This window comes from Candoia aspera, chromosome 7 (assembly GCF_035149785.1).
Source record: "Candoia aspera isolate rCanAsp1 chromosome 7, rCanAsp1.hap2, whole genome shotgun sequence".
In the NCBI taxonomy this organism is placed as follows: Eukaryota; Metazoa; Chordata; class Lepidosauria; order Squamata; family Boidae; genus Candoia; species Candoia aspera.
The window spans coordinates 78,853,266-78,877,775 of record NC_086159.1 but is presented as its reverse complement, the minus strand read 5'-3'; the positions used below and the strand labels follow the sequence as shown (position 1 = coordinate 78,877,775).

The 24,510-nt window shown below is 38.7% G+C and overlaps 1 protein-coding gene across 1 annotated transcript in view; it reads right to left on the bottom strand.

Annotated features, from left to right (window-relative positions):
- Nucleotides 1–24,510, bottom strand: part of LOC134500826 (protein piccolo-like) — a 135,797-nt gene that overhangs the window by 51,111 nt on the left and 60,176 nt on the right. The window contains exons 6-12 of the mRNA XM_063308261.1: nucleotides 20,464–20,572; nucleotides 19,592–19,659; nucleotides 17,618–17,829; nucleotides 11,608–11,658; nucleotides 9,902–10,032; nucleotides 9,154–9,180; nucleotides 7,049–7,142 (exon numbers count right to left, since the gene is read on the bottom strand). Coding sequence (XP_063164331.1) covers nucleotides 7,049–7,142; nucleotides 9,154–9,180; nucleotides 9,902–10,032; nucleotides 11,608–11,658; nucleotides 17,618–17,829; nucleotides 19,592–19,659; nucleotides 20,464–20,572 — 692 coding nt within the window. The remainder of the gene's footprint in view (nucleotides 1–7,048; nucleotides 7,143–9,153; nucleotides 9,181–9,901; nucleotides 10,033–11,607; nucleotides 11,659–17,617; nucleotides 17,830–19,591; nucleotides 19,660–20,463; nucleotides 20,573–24,510) is intronic.

Sequence of the window (24,510 nt, the reverse complement as noted above, 5' to 3'; positions counted from 1 at the left end):
AAGAATAAAAAACCAACAATGGTCACTGAGGATGAATCCAAAAACAACAAGGAAGTCAGAAACCTCTCAGTGAGCCATTTCACCTATTGACCCCCAGGCACTGGAGCACATTCAGGTCTTCAGTGTTTTACGAAAGGCCAGCAGGGTCAGTGCCAATCTAATCTCAGCCCCATGACACTGAGGGCTTTATAGGTGACAACCAGCACCTTGAATTCCACCCGGATGCACCCTGGAGCCAGTGCAGCTTATGGAGCAGAGGTATAATATGGGTGTATGTAGCAGAGGTATAATATGCCTGCTTGCACTACTGCATTCTGGACCAGCTGCAGCTTCCAGATGGTCTTCAAGGACTGATTGCATCTCTGATGGATGCAAAATTTCAAAGAAGCAATAACTGTGGAACAATGGGAAGATAAAAACATCAATAAAATTTACACCAAACTACAATTTGAGGGAAAAATTGATACAAGATGTTCTACAGATATATAACTTGGTCAACAATTGTCAAGATGGATAAATCATACAACAATAAATACTAGAAATGCCAAAACAAAGAAGGAATATTTTATCTTATGTGGTGGTTATACAAAACACCCTTCAAAAGTCCTGGAAAGAAATAAACCAAAGCATTCAGAAAATGTTGAAAATGAATTTTGAATTAAAACCACAAATATTTTTATTATGGATGATCTCAGAGTATCTATTTTCTATCCCGCCATTATTTCTTTTATAAATAACTCAAGGTGAGGAACATACCTAATAGTCCTTCCTACTCCTGTTTTCCCCACAACAACAACCCTGTGAGGTGAGTGGGCTGAGAGAGAGGGACTGGCCCAAGGTCACCCACCCAGTTCAGGCCTAAGGCAGGACTAGAACTCACAGCCGACCGGTTTCTAGCCTGTTGCCTTAACCATTAAGATATGTGCTGACAGAGGCAAGAATCAATCTGGCAGAACATTAGAAAAGAGAAACCTTGCCATTAATAGTCTCTTCGATTTGGAGACTAAAATCGAAGAATATGCAGCAGTGGAAAAACTGACTGTATATATTCTCAGCAGAAGTCTAAAATTCCAACAGCTCCCTTATATACAACAACATATCACACAGCAAGGCAAGCTAAGACAATTAGAATGGGTTTTTGAAGAAAAAGAAACTGTTAAAGAAATCAAAATGATCCAAACAGAAATGAGTATCAATGTCCAAAGTAAAGTATAAAGGTATTTAAGTAAGAATTAATGGTTGGGGGAAAAAAGGGAAAGAGGAGAAAGGGAGTGGGGCTACCAGAATGCCTTTATGTTTTTAAAAAAACATTTTTGTTTTGTTTTGCTTTTTTCCAAAATCTTTTATATATGTATATGTATTCTTTTCTTTTTTATTGCTTGACCAATAAAAAAGATGTTTAATCCCTCCCCCCAAAATTCAATAGATTTTTAGATTATAGCTTTTCCAGCAAGAAATGACCTCGGATTCTAGCCAAGTATTCTTGTATTTATAAATAAATATATAAATAAATATTCTTGTATTTATGTTGTTGGAGATGCAGTGAAATTAATGCTTTATTTAAATATATTATTCCATTTAATTACATGCATTAATTCAACTTTGAGATTTAATTTTTCAGATGTTTATATTCTTTTGAAGTTTATCACACAGGAGTTGATTTGGACAAAGGAAATGGATTTTCTGTACCTTACTTACAGCCAACTTGCTGTTAAACATTGGAAAGACAAACATATGGCTCTATCAGTGGTATGCAGAATAGATTAACATTGATTAGCTGTTAATGACTGTAATAAATCATGGTTTTAATTTATTGATGTATGTACATCTGCAAATATATCTCCTGTATATTTTGTTCCTTTTTCTTTTTAAAAAAAGTTTAAAAAATCTTTTTTATTTGTATAAAATAAAATATTCTTTTTCTTTGCCTTTTGTATTTAGCTAATTTAAAAAAAGGACAGCCCCATGTAGAATTGCAGTAATTCATTTGGTAGGTGACTGAGGTAGGAGTGACCTTGAGCAGTTCCTTGTGGTCCATGAAAGGGTGCAATTGGTGTACAAAATGAAGTTATGCAAAAGCCCTCTTGGCCATGGCTGCCACCTGCTCTTTGAAAAGGAACCGTGAGTCAAAGAAGACCCCCAAACTGTGTACCAGTTCTGTTTATGGTAGTGTAACCCCATTCAGAAGCAGAAATGGAATAACCCTAGATTTAGGGAGCCCTAAAACCCACAGCCACTCAGTCCTGCCAGGGTTTTGCTGAATCAGCCTCCAGACACTGAGGCAGAACCTCCACATCATCACTTGGTTGGCCCAGGACAGAGATGTAAAGTGATGCCTCACCCTGTGCTGTCAGATGACCTCACCCAGAGACTTCATGTAGGACTGGGGAGAGCATTCAGCTCTGAGGGACCTCACAGAGAAGGGGCCATTGAGCTATATCTGTATCTATATATATACTGAGTGGAATCTGCTCCGAAGAAAGGAGAACTATCATAAACCTTGCACTTCCACTTCCAATCCCCAGACCTGGTCCAGAAGGATACCATGATCAAGGGTATCAAAGGCTGCTGAGAGATCAAGCAGAACCAGGGTGGATGCATCACCCCCATCTTATTCCTGCCAGAGGTCATCCACAATGCATCCACAGATCAATGCTGTTATGGTCTGTTGCCCAGGTCTGAAATCCTTCATCAGGTGCACAGAGTGGCTAGATTCATGTAGGATTAGGGGCGGTGGGGAGTAGGGGAAGACTGGTTGGTTATATGTGAATCATACTGAATGTACCTTATCAATTAAGAATTGTATTGTGTTTGTTAAGACCTTCTGAGATTGCCTAAAACCTTCTGATGTATGTGAATTCAGCAATCTCTTTCTCAATTGTGCTGGTGAAGTTTGTTGCAGAACAGCTACCTTGAAATCTGTAATGGAGTGTTCTGTGCAGTTAAAATGCTCTGCTAATAGTTTATCATTGTTTGTGTCCTGTTGCCAAACTTGTGTCCATTAATTCTTTTGCACAAACTCTGGCCTGTTTGTCTTATATAGAATCAAAAGGGGCATTGCTGGCAGATGATGAGGAAGGGCACACACAGGTGCTTCTAATCCTGTGATGTACTTCTTGGGACCTGTGATGGTCCTTGTGAGAATCTGTTTCAAGTTGAGTGGTTCTCTGTATGCAAGTATGGGCTTGCAACCCAATGCCAGAAGAGGTGCACTGTCATTGTCTGGTGTCGGTTGTAAGTTATTGACAATGTGTTTGAGCTGCTTGAGCTGTGAGCTATAGGTTACAACCAGTTCTGTTCTGATTTGAGACCTGTCTTTTAATAAATCCTCTATGGAAATCCATCTGGCTGTACTGATTTGTCTGTTTATCTCATTGGGTCAGTAGTTCAGTCTCCTTAATGCTAAGTTTAATTCTATCAGTTGAACATCTTTGTCAAGTGGGTTCCCCCCAGTTTCAGGTTAAACAGTAGATCAGTTTAGCCACTCTCTAGGCACCTGTTGAAGTGAAATGTAGTCCGTGAAAGCCTTTGTTAGTCAAAAATGGTGCTACCAGGCTCGGGATGTTTTGCTACCAAAGACCATAACATGCCCCAATTCCTGCAATCTCTGTAGTCAACTAATTTTTTCTTGAACAGGGAGAACTTGGATGCAATCATTCATGTACTGATAACCTCATGTCTAGACTGACTGCAGTATCTTTTAAATAAGCCAAATTACCGTGTGATACACTTGGTCATGCACAAATTATTTTTGTTTTGTTTTGTATGTGTTTATATTGATCAGTGGATGCCATTGTGTTTATCTATATGCTATATGTGTGTGTGTGTGTGTATGTATGTATACATGTTTCTACTCTGTTTTCTATTTGATTTTGTGAGCTGCCCAGAGTTGTTTAGGGAGTTGGGTGGCACCTAAATCCAAAAGAATGAATAAAACCAGTATTGCAGCAAATATACTGGCTTCCTATTAGCTGTGAAACACATTTATGCTTTTGCTGTTGGCATATATCGTCACTTAGAACTTGGAACTGGATTATCTGGTGAATCTGCTTCCAAATTACAGCCCTGTGTTGCTCTCTAAGATGACCTGTGTTTTGCTGTTTCCACCATCACTTTTCTGGGGTGGCAATCCACTCTTTGAAATCCCCTCCTGCTAGGTATTCAGGATTTTTAATCACTTTGAGATACCTTTCTCAATCTAAAAACACTATGAAAGATTATTAGATAGCTAAATAAACATATGTCTTCTTTATATGGGGAAGTTGGTGTTATCCCATATGCAGTTCTTGTGGCAAGGGGAATCTGACAGGCTGTATTCTAAGCAAGTTTGCAGCTCCTTAAAAAGATATTTTATGTGGTTCTATTTACCACAGGAAGATCAGGTCTCCATTATTATTTATGAATGGGAAGACAATCTTATATTTGCTGATAAAAAAGGTAGTTGAAAAGGAATAAATGGACAGAGGTGCAAATTGTCAGAATTCAACTTTGCATGCACCGGCCTTTTGTACCTATGAACTGGTTGACCATGAAGGGCAACAGATGTAGATATATTTATTTATTTATAAATTTATTCACCGCCCATCTCCACCTCATGGGGGACTCTGGGCGGTTTACAATAAAATGCAGTTAAAATTTAAAACCATTTCAATACAACAATACAATAAAATGAAAATATAATAAAATCTAAGTGGCAAAAGATTTTAATCAGTCCGTGAGTATAACAGGCCCCTCAAAATCACTTATGGCGCTAGCCATCCCCAGGTATAACTATTCCCCCTCCCATTCCAAGCCTGCTGACAAAACCAGGTCCTTAGTCTTTTTTGGAAGTCCAGGAGCAAGGGGGCCTGTCTGACCACTGAGGGGAGGATGTTCCAAAGGGCGGGAGCTACAGCTGAGAAGGCCCGCTTCCGAGACCCTGCTAGATGAAATTTTTTTATAGATGGGGTCTGTAACATGCCCTCTCTGCATGACTGGGTGGGGTGGGTCGATGTAATAGGGATGAGACGGTCCCTCAGATATCCTGGAGTTAGTAGTAATTAGTAGGAGTTTCTCTCCTTTCCTTACCAATAAGTTGCATGCCTCTTCCTGGTAGACAGATATTCTCAGGGCTTTCATCCCTTTCTTCTTTCAGTTTGGTTATTTTTATTTTGTTTCTGACCTGTGCTGGAGAGCTATCCCTCCATGAGGCAGGAGAGGTTGCAGGCTCTTAGCTGTAGGCTCTTGGACTTAAGTAACTCAGGCTCTCTGCCACCATAAGGATAACCACAGTTTATCTCCTTTTGTGCAAACACCAGCCTAAAGAAAACTTTCTTATAAAAATTTACTCCTAACTTTAGTGTTACTCTGCCTATGCATTCTTTCTGCTGTACAAAGATACTTGCTATCCATCAGAAATGGCTGCCGATTTCGCTGATGAAAAGTAAGGAACATTTCAAGATGAGATTTTGCTGTGAAAGGGCTGATTGATTGATTGATTGATTGATTGATTTACATTTGTATAGCTGCCCATCTCACATAGTCCTTGCCTGAAGAATGTCATCCTTAGAAGCCTAACTAGAGCTTCTCTGTCTCTTCTGTGTTCAATGACTTCTTCTCCATGCCTTATTTCCATCTGTTATTGTTTCCACCTTTCCTTTTCCTTTTTTTTTTCTTTTCCTTTCCTCTCAGTTCAGCTACCCATTCCATTTGTGCCATCTGTATCGATTTGTCTTCCTTTTGCTATTCTTATTGGAAGGAGAATTTGTGAAGCATATTTCTATGCATGAAAGTGATTTGTAAGGATGAGGGAGATGTTATACGAAGTGTATGAAGATGGTGGATTAATTTTATAAAAGGGGTCCTATATTTGATAGATAATTATAATCAGTAATTACTAATTCAATTAGTTCAATTTTTTTTTTTGGTCCTGGGTCTTCCCATTTTGAAATGTGGCAGGTTGAAATACACGTACAAACAAGTGTGCTACATTTACTGGGAAATATCCAAAACTAGTTTTAGATGGAGTTGGCAATTCTTGGTTGACAAGATGGGGAAGGTGGACATTGCACTGGAATTTAAATCTCTGTTTATCATTTGTTTTATCAACACTTTCTTTTGGAGAGGTGACTGCCTTCAAGATCAGCTTCATTCTGAGTAAAAAGGTCTTTTCCCTCTCAGTTTCACGACTGATCGTATGAGCATAATGCTACAAGAGGAATAGACAAACATATGCTAAGAAGTATGGGATATAAGTACTAAACAGTTTCATTCTTTATATACTCTTAACTCAGAAGCAGCATTTGAACAGTCACTCATGCTCTTGTTATCTCCCATATTGACTACTACAATGTGCTCTACACAGGGCTATCCTTGAAGAGTATCTGGAAGCTTCAGCTGGTCCAAAATGCAGCCACGTGGGCTATTTGTGGCGCCCCTAGAAGGGTGCATATAACACCTTTGCTACGTGAGCTGCACTGGGTACCAGTTTGCTTCCCGGTCCAATTCAAGGTGTTGGTTATCACCTTTAAAGCCCTACATGGGATGGGGCCAGGTTACCTGAGGGACCGCCTCTTCCCCGTTACATCTACCCGCCCCACCCAATCTTGCAGAGAGGACATGCTGCGGACCCTGCCGGTAAGGGTGTTCTGTCTGGTGGGGTCCAGGAGGTGGGCCTTCTCTGCAGTAGCACCTGCCCTTTGGAACATCTTGCCCCCAGAGGTAAGGCTAGCCCCATTGCTCCTGGCCTTTTGGAGAAACTTGAAGACCTGGCTCTGCCAGCTGGCCTGGGACGGGGAGGAGAGGAGTCATGCCTGGGGTAGCTAGTGCCTTGAAGTACCCCTTCCACGTGAAGACTGAATGAGATACAGCCATCTGGACTTTGTTTTTATCTATATTATTAATAATATGTAATTTTCTAATGTATTTTATATATTTATTGTTTTACTGAGTATTCTGTTGTAAACCACCCAGAGTCTCTCCAGTGGGAGGAGATGGGTGGTGACAAATTTGACAAACAAACAAATAAATTTGGCCACACCCAGAACAAAATATCCTTTTAGACACACACCTGCTCCATGAAGATGCTTTTATAAATAACAGTCTGGTTCCATTCAGGATTCAAGCTTTTCTGTATATATTTTGTCTTTCTCTTGTTTTCAACACTGAAGTGAAACAAAGGAACATAACATAACATTACTTTCACGTGTTTCCTCTTGTTCCAATTCATAAACAATTTTAATACATCTGATGATTAAACTTCCAGACTCGTATAGTCAAATGACATTAGATCTGCTTCAGTGTAAATGATAATCTTCCACTGAACATTCTCCAAATTCAGTTTTCAAAAATTAAAGTTTTGAATCCCCAGCATGCCTAGTTAGAAGCATTTCAATCTCTTTTGTCCAAATGAAAACAACACAAAAAGCATGTTGCATTTACAGATTGCTTCTGCACAATAATATTATATGAAATAATGATGAAGCATTGGTTTTCTTGAAAAATTTATTCCTATCAGCTGATAGATAGATACTAAATCATATCATTTTCTAGCCTTTAATCATAGGAGAGTAATCCCTGTGAAAATCATAAAGGAAAACTCAAGTCAATATTGTATTAATGACAAAAATACTAATTTAATATTGATTAAATTGTCACGTGTTTTCCCAAGGCTGAAAATGATACATGTCCCTTTACTACTGAGATGTACATAGTAGATCACCTACTGTATCTCAACTCTTAATTGGATCAATTATTATTTAATATAATTATTTAATATAAAGAAGCTTAAAGAATTGATGACATTTTAGGACCCCAAAAGATTCAGTCCTGTGCATGCTAATGGATTCTTGCACCCCCCCTTTTATTTTAGTTATATTTTAGGATAACTTAGGATATCTTCTGCAGGACATTATTGCTTTCATGACTATCCCCCTGAACTGAAATTATTATATAATTTTAAAGCTAACTAATCCCTTCTCATTTGGCAAATGATACAGTGATTTCTAATAAGGTAGCTCTACTGTAGAAATATCATTGTCTTTAGGCAGATTCATTTTTGTAGTTAGAGAAGTGCAGAAGTGATAGATATATATGGCAGCAAATACTTAAAGCCTGAGTGTACTGGATAATCAGTGTCAATTCAAATATAGTGTATGGTGAGGGACCTTTGTAAATATTCAATAAGATACTTTTCATGTAAATTAAATTTGTCTTTGGATCTATTTCTTTGAAGCTATGAAACAGCTGTAGCCATTGCTAAACCTGGTGCAGTTGCTTCATAGCCTTCCTGAGGTCTTCTAGGCATGCATACAATGCTTGGAGCACTTTCAGAGGATCCCAAAACAGCTTTGTTAGTCTCTGAGGGTGATGGATCAAGAGGGGTGCTTTGCTTATCAAATGATTTACAAAGGTCTATTGGTTAAGTCCAAATATCTAACAATTTTAAAGAGGTGCAATTAAATTCAAGATATATTAGGATGGTAACTCATAAAGGAACAATCATATCCTTTATGATTTATACCATAAACCCCAAAGAAGCTGATATAAAATGGAAAACTACAATTTAAGCATAAAAATTATTTTTTCTTTACTGTATGTACATTTACTAGCAAGTATATTATCAGATTGCAATTAAGAAGATTCATGTACTGTTCCTGTGGAGAAGGAGAACTAGGCTTTTGAAGTATTATGAAAAGCAAATTCAAAGCCCAACAGAGACATTCCTAACAGAAATTTTATGCATCTCTGGAACCTTGCTGCTTTTACTGAATGTATAGCAAACTTGTATTCCCACTTCAGGTAAAACTCATGTAATGAAAAGAAGCCAAATTCTAAATTCTGAGTAACACTAAAGGCAATTCTTTCAACGGTTCTGCCCATCCTTTCTTGTAAAAATATCAGTAAAATTACTAATTGACACTGCATTATTTCTGCATATATCAAAATAGTTGTGATCTTTCACAATCTATCCAGTAATGGTGCCTTAAGAAGCTGCTGCAGCAATTTGTTGCCTATTCTAAGTTTTTCACTTGGCCATCAATGACAAGAGCAAACCATTCTTGGGGGAAATGCAGTTTCCCCCCCTATTTTGCAGTTCACTGGAATTCTAGGCAAATCAGTACATATGGATGTTTTCATGCACAGGTAGGTCAATTAAAGAATAAAACACCCTACCTTGCATTCTGGACAACCATGACTTGGCTGCAAACCCAGTGAAGAAACAATGCATCGAAAAGCAATAGAGGGGGATACAGGAAGCATAAGATTAGGAATACAAAGAGATATAACATGATGCAAACCATACATCAAAGGATGTTCAAATCAGAATTGAGAGAAGAAGAAATGTTACACAGACTGGGCAGATCTTCATGGACACCCCCCACTCCCTGTAACAGTATTAGCAATTTAGGTCTATTAGGCCTCAATCACAGATAAATACTGTAATATCAAGGTGCAGAATTATGGCTCATGAATTCGTCTCTTCTTTAAAGCTTCTGTTAATGGCTTTGAACAAACTAAGAGAATCTACACTAAGAGAATCTCGCAAGTCTGAAAGTACAGATCTCCTGCTGTCTCTTTTTACAGCCTGATCAATTAGGGTGGATCCTTCTAAGTTTCTTTCTCTGACCGTTGAGCAGCTGAGGGCTCCTCCCTCTTTTACCTGATTGTTTCCTAGGCAGCATCTCTTCCCTTCATCCCTCAAGGTCATTCCCACAGACCATTACAACAGCTTAATTATTAAAGGTGTTTTGCTATAGCAGCTGTGGTCTAAGATAAATAAGACCGAGGACCAAACTCCCTGGAAAAACAGTTCAGTAGGCCTCCCCTGAAACCAGGTATGCTGATTACTTGATGTGGAAAGGATTCCCTAAGAACAGAAAAACAGAACTTTTGCATTGGTGAACATTTCCCCTCTACTCACCCTCTTCCTGGTAGAAGGTAAACTTTGACAAAAGGGTCAGAATAACCATTGTTGTCACGGGGAGCAAGGTTTCTTGCTTGAAGGACGTGAATAATCAAATTACCAAGGTGCTTGTCATAGTTGATTTGAAGCTAAGGAGAACATTACTTCATGTTAATTATTTCTGAATTGTTCCTGAAAACAAGGCAATTTTCAAATTACATGTTTATTATTTCTTTCACTATACCCTGATACTTAGTATACCTGATGCAAATTCTCAGCTTTCTTTAAAGTATCTTAGAAGAAGTTCAGTTCAACCAAAGAGTTAGCATTTCTCTAAAAAGAAAGGAAAATGGAAGTATATATGCATATTTGCAAAAAAGGACTCCTTGTCTGGACATACTTATTGCCACCTTTTGGGATTATTTTGGTTTCCAAGTTTGGCCTACACACTTGTTATTTCTTTGTGGTCTCTCAACCAAATAGTAATAGTGTCTTTGACTTAATTCTGGGGGTTAACTAAGTGCTGCCACCTTCTGTGGCACAAAGGATGAAGTCTCTCTCACCCCCTGAACATGGAGGTGCCTAACCAACTGACTTCAAGGATTTTTTTTTTTACTTCCCAGACTGGGATTTCCTGGTGGTCTCCCATCCAAATGCTAACCAATACAGAGAGGTGGGCGACTTCTAGTTGTGCAGCCACCACAACCTGTTACAGCCACAAGGAGCCCTTCTGTTTACATTGCTGACCTTTGGGGAGACTTCACCTACAGTATATGTTTCCAGCTAGGGGTTTCCGCTCATATGGAAGTCTTGCACGAAAAGCAAGGTCCTTGCTGTAGACAATCACCCTGTAAGCATGGAGGCTGCCTCTTTGCTCACGTCACCAGCGTGGAGGCCCTGCTCACTACTTCTTGCGTGTTAGACTGAACTGGCAAACATAACACTGGGCAGGGTTACAGACAGTGGATCACAAAGTATTTTTGTATAATTAGAAAATCACCTCTGGTGGGGTGTTCCAGCTTGTTGCTTGCTGCACTGCCCCTGGCCATTCCAGGGGCAATTTACCCCACGGAAGCAGATTTGGGCTTAGACTATACTAAGAAGATGGAGTCAGAAGTGTTTTTCCTGTGCAAGTAGTCTGTTCATCTAACGATTAGAATCCAGAAAGCTACTTTTTAGTCACTAGAATTGCAAACAACCTAAGTTGAGTTATGTCCAGTGAGGATTTTTTTTTTTACTTTGCTGCCTTTGATCCACACATTCTATTAAAAACTGATGGAGTTTTATAAACTGAATAAATATATATTGAGTTTTATAAGACCCTTGTATAACACAGTAGGGCAAGTATAACATTCCTCAGGGAAGGAATGAAGCAGAACTAGCTGTGTATTTCTTTGGATTCCAATCATGAAAAACAACAGATCTGTTCCTATTATAGGTATAGGAATAGAATATCAATGGTGAAGCAGAGCTTTGCAATATCATTGGCATAATATAACAACAGCCAGTTTCCATGGCTTGCGCATACATTTAGTTTGCATCACAGCATAGAAAAAATGGGACAAAAAGCATGCTTTATTGGATAACCAAATTAATGTATCAAAAATCCAAACTGTTCTCAAAGCAGCCATTTGGTTGTTACCTTATCTCTGTATATACAAATGATAAATTTCATTTTTGACAAAAATAAATGCCATAACTTTATACATGTATGAGGTCATTACCTGGATTTCTCCAGTTATTGGATGGGGACCACACTTGGAAGCTTCAGTAGGCTGTCATTTAAAAACAAATAAACCAGTGGTGGTTATTATTTGTCTCTTTTTACACCTGGATTAGAATCATGGTGGTGTTCTTAAATGCATACAATTAAGATTAATAAACCATTCATTTGGTGGCTTAAAAATTCATAGCTGAAATGAAACTCTGCATAAAGGTGATATTTCCTGCAGTAATTCTGACTTTAATACCTTGCCTCAAAGATGACTTATTTGCTTATTAACAACTCTGGGCTGATGCATACCATAATTTATTTTTTAAAAAGAACCTAAATATCACTGAATCTCACTTATCAGCATAGAATATTAAGTTAGTGTTTCTGCCTGATCAAACACATCCAAGGCCTGGGCCTGGCAAGCAGTCTTACATTTTACTTATTTATTAAATGTATATCCTGTCTTTTTATAGGAGTTCAAAGCAATTTACATGGGAATCTCACTTCATCTTATCTCCACACAGGGATATCTGTTCGTTCTCTGTGTATGTCTGTGTAGAGGATGGCTGTGACGTGACTGAAGTTCTAGCTCTTTTCTCTTCATTTCCCCTTTGTAGAACAGATTCCGTTCTTCATAATGTATCCTGAACTGCTTTTGATATTTTTTTAGTTTTAAAAAATTGTTTGCTCTCTGATTTGGGAGGCAAATCTCTAAAGTATGCTTGGAAGGCAGAATATATTGCACTGTCCTAGCAAGATTTGACCAGTTGATCAGTTCTGACCAACTAACATTGTATATTGGTTGTTAACTCCTGTTCCAGAGATTCACTATGAAATTTCAGAAAGTTTGTGTTGAGGTTGGGGAGTCTTGAAGAAAAGCAGCATTTGTTTCCTCCCCACTTGTACCAAAGACTCAAAAAAGCTTCTGATATATTATTTCTACATCGATTCCAAAACAGCATTATTGAAAATAAAAAGGAGAGATGTAGCAAAGTGAATCCGTGATTGGAAGCTATGTTCTTCTCTGCTTTTCTCCTCGAGGCTGCTGGCATTTTTTAATTTATGGCTGGGTTGGGCCATTTTAGCTGCGAAGTACTTGGGTGAGCTAGGAGCATGTTTACCTTTAAATGTACAAACACATTAATATGTATCTACATATTTATAATATCATTTTCTCTCAGAAAACTTGGCAGCCCTGTGACCACTGGTGGAGATGCTAAATATCTGTCTCAATTTTCTTAATTAGTTGAGTTCCCTGGGATGAACAGGTTACATTGTCTGCAGCTATCAGGTTCTTTTCCCCCATCTCACCCTTCCATCTGCCTGCCCTCTTTCCCATTTGCTGTTATAGTGATTATTGCTGCCAGTTAGTTTCAACACATTCTCTGATTTCTGCCTGAAAGGTTTCTCTGATGCGTTAAAAATTGTATTTTGTGTCTACTGGACTCCTCAAAGAATGTATTTGAAAGGACAGACTATAAGATTTTCCTTATTGGAGAGGTAAAAATTTAAGGGTTCAGTGATCCATATGATCTGGCCTTGTGAACTATTGGTATCCTATTAGAATAACAGTTCAATGTACCTTAATAGATGTATAGGGAAATCCCTAAATGTGGAGTTCTTGGTGCTAAGATTTGTTGTTTTCTTGCAGACGTTTCATTGCCAGACTAGGCAACATCTTCAGTGCAAAGAGGAGGTGGGCCTTGCTCTCTATTTATATACCATGGTTTGTCCAGCTTGTGTTGGTGGAGGTGTTGTTCTCTCCCTGGGAGTTTCTTGATTGGGCTGTTGTTTGCTGCTTAGTTGCCTGAGTTAATAGTTCCTTGATTAGGGTGTATTGTGCTGTTTGATTGTTCATCTGGTGTTAATCCTGGTGTTAATCTTTGCATATCTGGGTGTTGACTGCTGGCAAGGGAGTGTACTGGTCTTTTGGCTTTTCTATTGCCTCTTCTGAATGGTATGTAAATGTTGCTTACCTCTATGTGTCTGTTGATGGCTGCTTTGTCTGAGTGCCAGGCTTCCAGGAATTCTCTGGCGTTTTTGGATTTGGCTTGGTTTAGGATGCTCACAGTTTCCCAGTTGAAAGTATGGTTGAGTCTGTCCATGTGTTGTGAGATTAAGGAGTTCTCATCGTGTCTTCTAACTGCTAGTTGGTGTTCATGGATGTGCTCTGCTAGTCTTCTACCTGTCTGTCCTACATAGTGGCTGTTACAGTCTTTGCACTGTATGTTGTAAATAACTCCTGTTTTTTCTTCGTGGGCTACTAGGTCTTTTGGGTTACTTAGGATGTTTTGAAGAGTTTTAGTTGGTTTATGTGCTATGGTGATGCCATGTGGTTGTAACAGTCCGTTGGTGGTTTCTGAGATGTTTCTGATGTATGACAGTGTTATCCTTTTCACAGCTTCTGTTGGTTGGGTTGTAGTGGGTTGAGTGGTCAGGCACTTTTTGGTAAAGTTGAGCGGGTATCCATTTTGCTGGAAGATGCTGTACAGATTATCTGTTTCCTTTTTCTGGTGTTCTGGGTTGCTGCAGTGAATTAGTGCTCATCTGAATAACGTTCTTACACAGCTCCTCTTGTGGGAGGTTGGATTGTTACTTTGGTAATGGAGCACTTGGTTAGGATGGGTAGCTTTCCGGTAGACTTGTGTTTCTAACTGGCCATCATTTCCTCTGCTGATGAGGATGTCCAAGAAGGGTAGTGTGTTGTTGTTTTCTTCTTCCCCTGTGAATTTTATTCCATTGAAGTGTTTCATGTGTTTCCTCCAGTTGTTCCTGGAGCAAGGCATGGCAAGGCATGCTGTTTTGGCATCAGTGATAATGTACTTGATGGCTTGAAATCCTTGTTTGTGGGAGTTGTTGGTATATAGTGGCTCAACATCTGTGGTGGCTGAAATGATGTGACTGCTTAGAAAAATGGGACTGTAACAGCACCATTGAGCAAGAAATTGCTGAACTCACAGACATCAAAAGGTTTCAGGTAACCTCAGAGTTTTCAATAAACACAATGGGCTTTTGACATACAGTATTACAATTGTTAATTGATAAGGTATTTATAGTCTGTCTCACATGTAATGTGCAAATGCATAACCAACCTGTCTTTCCTTCCCTTCACCCCCACTTAAATCCTACATCAGTCTACCCACTCTATGCAAGTGATAAAGTGAGCTGCAACTCACTTTATTGTAAACCGCCCAGAGTCCCTTTTGGGAGATGGGCGGTGATAAATTTGATTAATAAATAAATAAATAAATAAATAATTCACAAAACCTTCTGTCTTTTAATAAAACTTAGTCAGAAAAGGTGCTACCAGACTCCTAATTTTTTGCCACCATAGACTAACATGGCTTCCCTCCTCCAATGCCTTCTGTGATTCCTTTTTTGTTCAGTTATTTCTATACATTTTGAATTAAAGGTACAGGGCTCATGTGAAATGACTGACATTATCTCTGCAGCGCTAAGGTTTTTACTGTGGTAACATGACAAGTATTAAAGATTAAAAATTCAAAACTAAATAATGTCACAGTTCATTCTGTAACAAGCCCAAGACATGGATTTAGTGGACTGAAACTGTACCCAGCTGCAGGTACAACAGGTTTATTTGAAGTATGATGAGACATTAACCTCAGCACATCAGTGTGTCATGAAGAAACAAGCATAATAGGGTTGCACAAAATACTTGAAAGGGATGCTTTGCAAAATACATTACCATAAGCAAAGCACCTCTGCTTGGAACATTAAAGCAGTTATCCCAATATTCCAAAGGCGTTACCCAGCATTTTTTAAGTGTGTAGATAGTAGGTCAGATCAAAACCCTTATTACAGTCATTGACCAGCATTTTATACATCTTCGTATCGAATATTCCCAGTAAAGGAGAAACGAGGGTTTGTCATCTGCCCTAATAGTGGCGGAATAGCAGCACGTGTTAGATGGTCTAAGCAGCACTTGGACTGCTTGTTTTAAGCATGGGGGGGTTGGCGACTCTCCTGTATCGACTACCACCCTCACAGAGGATCTTTCTGGGCAAGAGGAACTAGCGCCTGGAATATGTCATGTGAGTTCTAATATGGGCTGGAATATGGCTAATCTCATTCTGATGCAATATCTATTTTTCTCTCTCTAATAGTTCTCCTAGTTTCAGTATATTCCAAGAGGAGTAGTTCAACTGCTGGAGCAGTCAGCCATGGCAAGTACACCCCCAAATAAGGCTCTTTGCTACGAATACTGAAATTGGTCTGCCAGCACTAATGGGATCGGTTGTGATAGGAGAAAATGGCATTCAAGTCATTGTGTGAATAACAATGCCGTCACCTCGACTTTTTTGCCCTGATTCCATTCGAAGAAACACATTAAAATCGTATCTAGGTTCTTGAAACAGTCATTGCAGAAACTTTATTTGTATAACATCAAGACATGTATAATTAGTAAAGGATCCCATCTGAGTGAAGTTAAGGTATTTGAGCCATAGGTTTTGCTACAAAAAGTTTCAGTGCTGCTTATATACATTCTGTGCCCTTTATTTGAGTAAATCTCATAGTAGCTGCTGTACTCCTTTGTACCCGTAAATTAATGTGATCAGAGTGCAACTTCCAAGCACCTGTGGCCTGATATTCAAATATTAATTAAATATTAAATATTCAAACCTTGTTCAATATTTGAAATTTTTTAACCAGTCCAATTTCCTTTTCCTTGGTGGCACAATTAAATCTTTTGGGTTTTCTAGCAAAGCCCACACTTTAGTTTTCTAGTTGTCAATGTTCAGGGTGTCAATACTCTTCCTATCCTGCTTCTTTGAAGTTCAACTTTTGCTTCCATAGAGTGTCACAGAATACCAGGGCTTGCATGATTCTGATCTTTTTAGGTAAACACATCATGGCATTTGAACATCTTGTCCAAGGCTTTCATGGCTGTTCTGCCAAGTGCTGGTCTGTGGTGTATTTCTTGACTGCTTGTTCCTTTACTGTTGATAGTTGATTCTAAAAGGCAGAATCTCTCCACCACTTTGATATTTTCAATGCCTGGTTGTTCTATCTGTTGTCATTAGTTTGGTCATCTTTATATTTAATTTTACTGAGCTCTTTGACTTTTAGTACTAGGGCTTGCAGGTCCTTTGTATTTTCAGCTGTCAGGGTAGTGTCATCAACATAGTGCAAGTTATTGATGTTTCTTCCTGCAATTTAAAAACCACGCTCATCTTCTTTCAATACAGCTCCCCTTAATATATATCCAATATATAGGTTGAATAAATAATGGGAGAATATACAGCCTTGTCACACTCCTATTCTGTCCATACTGTGGCTTCCTGACCTGTATATAAGTTTCTCATGAGGACAATGAGATGTTTTGGGTTTCCCATTTTTCTAAGCACATTCCACAGCTTGACATGATCAACACAATCAAAGGCCTTTCTATAATCAATGAAGCACATAGTGTCTTCTTTTTGGGTATTTTCTGTCTTTCTCAATTTCTAGCATGCAACTATAATGCCTCATTATAAAGTCCCAATGCTTCAAAGGCTTTTCCTGGCAGTTTTTATGTGTGGATCAACAGCTGCTTCAGTGACTATCACAGACAAGTGTGGCCTGTGGATGCACATACAGTGAGAGAAAGCAGCCACAATGAGTCAAGGAGGTTACTTTACTTATGCTACTGCATGTTGCAAAGCCCTTTACAAAGGTTTTGCAAAGTCATATTATGGATGTTTCATTATATCCCTTTAGTTCTAAGATCTTCGGATGCTGGGTTTGCTTTGTATAAACTTAATGTATCAATTTGGAAGTCAAGTTGCACGCAAGTTGGTAATTTTCTTTGCAACAGTATGAAGTGGTTTGCCATTGCTTTTTTCCTGGAACTTTTTTTTTCAAATGTCCATCCTAGCTTACAGCCCAGAACTTCCCAGATGGTTCTGCATCCAACAACTAGCCAAACCTAATTGGGTGCTACGCACCTGATTGATAATGGAAAAAATAAAATAACCTCATTCCATTACCTATTCTTCCCCAGGTACAATGTACATTCATACCTTGTTACTGTGCCGTTTCTTGCTAACTGAAGGAGAACCAGGTTGCCCGGGGCTAGGAACAGAACTGGAGGTGGCTGATGTTGTCCCAGAATGTGCATGGGACCCCTTCTCCATTGCTGAAGAGGCAATCAGGGGAGCCTGTTGCAGAGAAACCTTTTGCAGTTCTGCAGCCAATTGCTTAGGATCAACTCCTGGGGATTTTGTTTTATCCACTGCAAGCACAAGAATTCACAGTCAGTTTTGTAATATTACAACACGATCCTGTCTACCTACTAAATTTGCTCAATTATTACAACAATAAGGGGAAACAAACTGGAAAACATCCAGAAAAAATCCAGAATATTAAATCAACCAAATTGTAAAACTTGCAATTTTCAAACAGGTTTTTCATTTGGTAAAAATTGTATTTGATCTTGCTGTCCAGAATTTTAATCAGTGAGTACAAAGTTACTGTGGTAACTGACAAATTAATGAAACACATTTTAAAGTTGTAATAATTACAATAAAAATATTTTATTGTAGAAACATCTATTTTGTACATCCAAAGTAGGGTAGCCAGAGTTTTGCTCATGGAATGAGTTTTTTTCTTGTAAAAATACAAAAAGTCTTGGGCTTTTTGGATCCAATCCATTATAGACTTGTAATAGATTAGAATTTATCTTTTAAAAATCATTTAATGTTCCATTAGGATCCCAGTACTGCATTCTCCAGCTATGAATCTTTCATCTACCCATTGGTTCTTTGGCTTTTGCATCCATTACAGTTAGCAATAAAATTCCAGCTCAGTTTTTATGTTTTTTTTTCTGATTTATCCTGATATGATGAGAACATAGCAGTATGTTGCCTATCCTTATTTAACTTAATTCAGATTTTTTAAATACTAAATTGAAATATTGGAACTTAAATGTGGCTGTGTGCTTTAAACTGGTTGTGTCCATAATAAAATGCATTGAAGACTTAACATAAAAACAAAATCAAAGATCTTTTTGATTAGGTAAAAAAACCTAACAATTTGTTCCTGCATGGGCCAACCAGAGGAGTAGCTGAGGCCTATGAACAGGATATAAAAGCAGATCTTCTTCAGTGTTTCCCACCAGCTGGAGGTAAGAACTAGTTCGTAACTATTACTGCATCTTGATGGCATCCGATTCTAGCATCATTCATTATCTGTATACCATCCTGGTTTTAGACCTTGTTATAAGGTCCTTCTTTACTCATTTTCAAAAAGTAATTTTGCTCATAGGAAAGCTGCTCTAATCCCTTAATAAAAATGGATTTCTGTCCATTTTGAAAAAAAAATCAAACAATGCATTTCAGTTATCTAAATTGCAATTTGTTGCATGACTTTCAAAATATAAGACTTTTTTATTGCTTAACATTGGGAAGAGTGACAATTTTTCCTAGCCTTTGGAATAAGCAAATACATATTAAATTTGTTATCATATTTACCATGTTTCCCATCCATTAAGAAAAAATTGTAGGTATTCAATTCTATTTTTTTAATCTGGAAAAAAAATACCTATGTGCTAAATATTCTGTGTGGGTGTAATCTGATGGTAAAACATCCCATTTCCCCCCGAAGCAAACCATTTTACATGTGATTCATCTATTTGTAAAAAGGAATTGTCTACAACTGGATGTATTTTATGGTGTTCAGATCTGGATCAAATCTGGAATTTCACACTTTTGGTTCCAGATGAACTATACTTGGAAAGATAGGAAACAACCCAGAATACCTAGATCAACCCATTTGGGGGGGGGGGAAAAAGATGGAACTTTCCTACAATGAATTATTTCCACATGAAACATTTTGTAGTTCTCTAAGAAAATAAATGCATATCATCAGGTTCTTCAGTCCCATCCTCTGCACTTGCTGCAAATACAAAAGCTGTAAGGTATATGCTAAGTATAGCTGAATCCTTTCCACCTCAGTTGATCATCCATGTTATTGAAAAGCCAGATGCTTTCATTTACCAGTCTTTCCTGGCTCAAGCAATTCCAGATGTTGTGAATTCTCACCATCTGACAGCATGCTGATATTCCTGAAAGAAGGAACAAAAGGAACTCTGTCCAGACATCCTGATAGCAATATTAGAGTAGATAAATGAGATGAGAGGAAGCAGCTTCTGAACATGGCTATCTTGACTATCTTTGTGATGCTTTGCAATGTCAGAAGAATGACATTTAAGGAGAATTTATGAATGGAAGAAATGTAGGTTACACTGAAATACATACACTGTCTAGATGAGTAACAATTTTTATGTACATGTTAACCTTTTTTTAGTACTTTGAATTACAGAGTGCTTTACAATCATGTATCTTTGAACCATAGTCTTGTACTTTTTCCTGTCTATAGTAGACTTCCACCTGGGTCACCAGAATTTGTTAAAGAATTTATGAGTTCACTGAAATTGGAATCCAGAACTCCTTTGACCTAAGTACTGTATAATGCAAGATAACACTAGTCTTGCAATAAAGGATACATTATGAATCCATTCAGTTTAAACTTTGCTAAATATTTTTTTCCTTTAAAAATGGAGGTTGATTCCTTTTGTAATTCAAAATAAGTCAATATGATCTCTGAATATTGTTTTGACACTTCTGCCTCAAGTGGAATGCAAAGGTATAGCCCAGATTCAATAATTCCATTGAGGCATCTCCTTTTTGTTTCAGTTTACTATAAACAACAAAGAAATGTTCCTTTAATACTTGTAAATACATTCATTTTCTTTTCATATAAAATATTATAAAGTGCAGTTTGCAAAGGTTCCAACTTAACAACTGTGAATAAAAAAGCCATGAAAAGTCAAAAAATAATGGAAACAGAAAGATGAAGAAAAACTCACAGTCTTACACATATTTCAGCTTCCCCACTCTGTAGACTGATGATACTCTGGACCTCTTCGTAGGTCTTGCCTGTCAAGGGAATGCCATTCCATTCCAGCACCTGCATGCCTAGGAAAGCAGGACACAAGACAAGTTCTCCGTGGCTGTAATCAGGACCACTAACTCTAAAAACCTGCTTGAAGCAAAATCCCTGAACTATGTAACATAATTTCAATTGTGTTTTGATATTTGATATGATTGAAACCTTTTCACTGCACACTAATCATGCTAATTTTAAACTTTGCTTACCTTCTGAGGTTAACAGAGAGTGATCCAACAACACTCTGTGGAATATTTCTATCTCACAATGGAACTGAATAAAGAGGGAAAAGGGAAAAGGAAATTGAAGGAGGAAGAGCTGGCATGATGTGGCATAAGCAGTCATTGGGACCAACATGGACTTTTTTTGTAATAGGAGGAATCTGAATGGAGGCAGAGACTTCTGGATGTGAGCTTCATAATCAGCAGACATATGTGTATATTTCTTGTTCAGAATATAGATGTGAGATTACACCTTCAATCATTATACACACACGGACACTGCCCATTAAAAACTAGCAGTCAAATGATTATTTCCCATCTAACTTTTCTTTCTTAGCAACTATTTCCAACATACACTGATCTCTTTTTAGCAGGACCAGTCCAAGATATTTTCTGTCTAAACAGGATAGATTTCCATTCCAAGCTGAGTAGACTGACAAGACTGAATCTTTCTTTAGTACTAGCAGGACTATAATTCCAGTTCTGGCTGAATGTTAGGTGCAGAGATGTAGGCAAGCCACACCACATTCACCTGTCTCTTCCAATGACTTGCTGTTGTTCCCAGTTTCTATCACCTAAAACCAGAACCAGACTCTGTCTCATGGTAAGACTGACCATAGTTTTTATATGGGCAGTATTCAAACATGCACAAAGACATACACAAAACAAAATGCAAACTGCAGTTTCAGGCAGTAGAATAAAATATTTTGCTGATTATGTAGACCATCTCTTAATACAGGAATAGGAGGTATATGAGATGGAAAATGATGTTCCAGTAAGATAAAGGAGATCATATATAGAGGAAGTAATTGGATTGAAAGAACCTACCTATAACACACATTCCATAATATGTACAGCATTCAATGCGACATCCTGAGCACTTCCCTGAACTGGCCTCACTAATCAGTCAAATATGCAAAGTGTACTACATACAAAATCTGTCAATCACACTTTGATGATGTTTCCTCTACCAAGAAAGCCTTTTTTTGATCCACACTGAGATCTGGTACCCATATTCAGCAGTATGCAGTTATTCTGCTTTTTTGTTGGCTTACACCACGTTAGGGTAGATTACCAACTGAAATGAACCAACCTCCATGAACAGGACTCCTTATTTAAAGAAATGATCCTATTATCAAGAAAAAAAATCAGCTAAAGCTGCTGCCCAATGTCATCAGAGGAACAAAGAGACAGTGGGAACTGCTGTGATGACCTGCATGGGATGTTCCATATTTTTTGTCCTCCCTGAAGACGACAAAAACTGCAAGCACAGGATTATTGCCTGCCTGGAAGTGAAGGTGAAGGGCTAGAGGCAAACCTATATACACTGCAGCTTATCAGGGAAAATGGTGAATTTTTGGACCAGACACAGAAAGTACCTGAGCAAGGCAGGGTGAGAGGTCAAAGGGATGGAGGAATGGGATCAAGCCTGTGATGAAATTGGTACCAGTGGGAGCAGTTTGGATTCTTTAATAATGGAACCCATTTCCAAGATGAAGCACACCTGGGAAAAAGATCTGTGTGCTTTTCAAATCCATTCTGGAGAGCATTAAACTGAATATTGCAGGGGAAGGAGAAGAGAGCCCCAGTATATTGTCACACCAAGTCCTGGGAATGGGACTGGGAAGGATATGTAGGAAGTGAAGGCACCCAACAATGAGCAAGTAAATACAGGAAGGAATGGGTTAGGTTTGTTTGTTTATTATTTGTTAGAAATTGATCTGATATGACCCAAGGATTCTACTGTCTCAATACAAATGCACAGAACATGGATAACTATATTCTAATGTAATTAACCAGGAATTACATTGCAGGAAGATGAGTATGATGTAGTAGGCATTACTGAAACCTGATGGGACAAAACTCATGAGTAGAATGCAAGGCTTCAGCAAAGGATCGTTACCTTGTCGTGGTGCTGGAGCTTGAGCACCTCAATGATGCCATGAGCTAAACCGTGAAGGGCCACCCAAGACGGGAAGGTCATGACAGAGAGGTCAGACTAAATGTGATCCCTGGGGAAGGTAATGGCAACCCACCCCAGTATTCTTGCCGTGAAAACTAAATAGATCAGTACAACCAGAGATACGTCGGTATACCATCGGAAGATGAGACCCCCAGGTCAGAAGATGGTCAAAATGCTACTGGGGAGGAACAGAGGATGAGTTCAACTAGCCCCAGACGTGATGACGCAGCTAGCTCAAAGCCGAAAGGACGGCTAGCGGCCAACGGTGCTGGTGGCGAACGGCGAATCCGATGTTCTAAGGATCAACACACCATTGGAACCTGGAATGTAAGATCTATGAGCCAGGGCAAATTGGATGTGGTTATTGGTGAGATGTCAAGATTAAAGATAGACATTCTGGGCGTCAGTGAACTGAAATGGACTGGAATGGGCCACTTCACATCAAACTACCACCAGTAGTAGTACTGTGCACAAGAGGGCCACAGAAGAAATGGAGTAACCTTCATAATTAATAGTAAAGTGGCTAAAGCAGTGCTTGGATACAATCCAAAAAACGATAGAATGATCTCAATTCGAATTCAGGGCAAGCCATCTAACATCACAGTGATCCAAATATACGCCCCAACCACAGATGCTGAAGAAGCTGAAGTAGAGCAGTTCTATGAGGATCTGCAGCACCTACTGGACAACACGCCTAAAAGAGATGTTATTTTCATCACAGGAGAATGGAATGCTAAGGTGGGCAGTCAAATGACACCTGGAATTACAGGTAAGCATGGCCTGGGAGAACAAAACAAAGCAGGACATAGGCTGATAGAATTTTGCCAAAACAACTCACTCTGCATAACAAACGCTCTCTTCCAACAACCTAAGAGGCTTTATACATGGACTTCACCAGATGGACAACACCGACATCAGATTGACTACACCCTTTGCAGCCAAAGGTGGCAGACATCTATACAGTCAGTAAAAACAAGACCTGGAGCTGACTGTAGTCCCGATCACGAACTTCTTCTTGCACAATTTAGGATCAGACTAAAGAGATTAGGGAAGACCCACAGATCAGCTAGATATGAGCTCACTAATATTCCTAAGGAATATGCAGTGGAGGTGATTTAAGGGACTGGACTTAGTAGATAGGATCCTGGAAGAACTATGGACAGAAGTTTCGCAACATTGTTCAGGAGGCGGCAACAAAATACATCCCAAAGAAAGAGAAAACCAAGAAGGCAAAATGGCTGTCTGCTGAGACACTAGAAGTAGCCCAAGAAAGAAGAAAAGCTAAAGGCAACAGTGAAAGGGGGAGATATGCCAAATTAATTGCAAAATTCCAGAGGTTAGCCAGAAGAGATAAGGAATTATTTTTAAACAAGCAATGTGTGGAAGGGGAAGAAGGACAAGAGACCTCTTCCAGAAAATTAGAAACACTGGAGGTAAATTCCAGGCAAAAATGGGTATGATCAAAAACAAAGATGGCAAGGACCTAACAGAAGAAGAAGAGATCAAGAAAAGGTGGCAAGAATATACGGAAGACCTGTATAGGAAGGATAACAATATCGGGGATAGCTTTGACAGTGTGGCTAGTGAGCTAGAGCCAGACATCCTGAAGAGTGAGGTTGAATAGGCCTTAAGAAGCATTGCTAATAACAAGGCAGCAGGAGACGACGGCATCCCAGCTGAACTGTTCAAAATCTTGCAAGATGATGCTGTCAAGGTAATGCATGCTATATGCCAGCAAATTTGGAAAACACAAGAATGGCCATCAGATTGGAAAAAATCAACT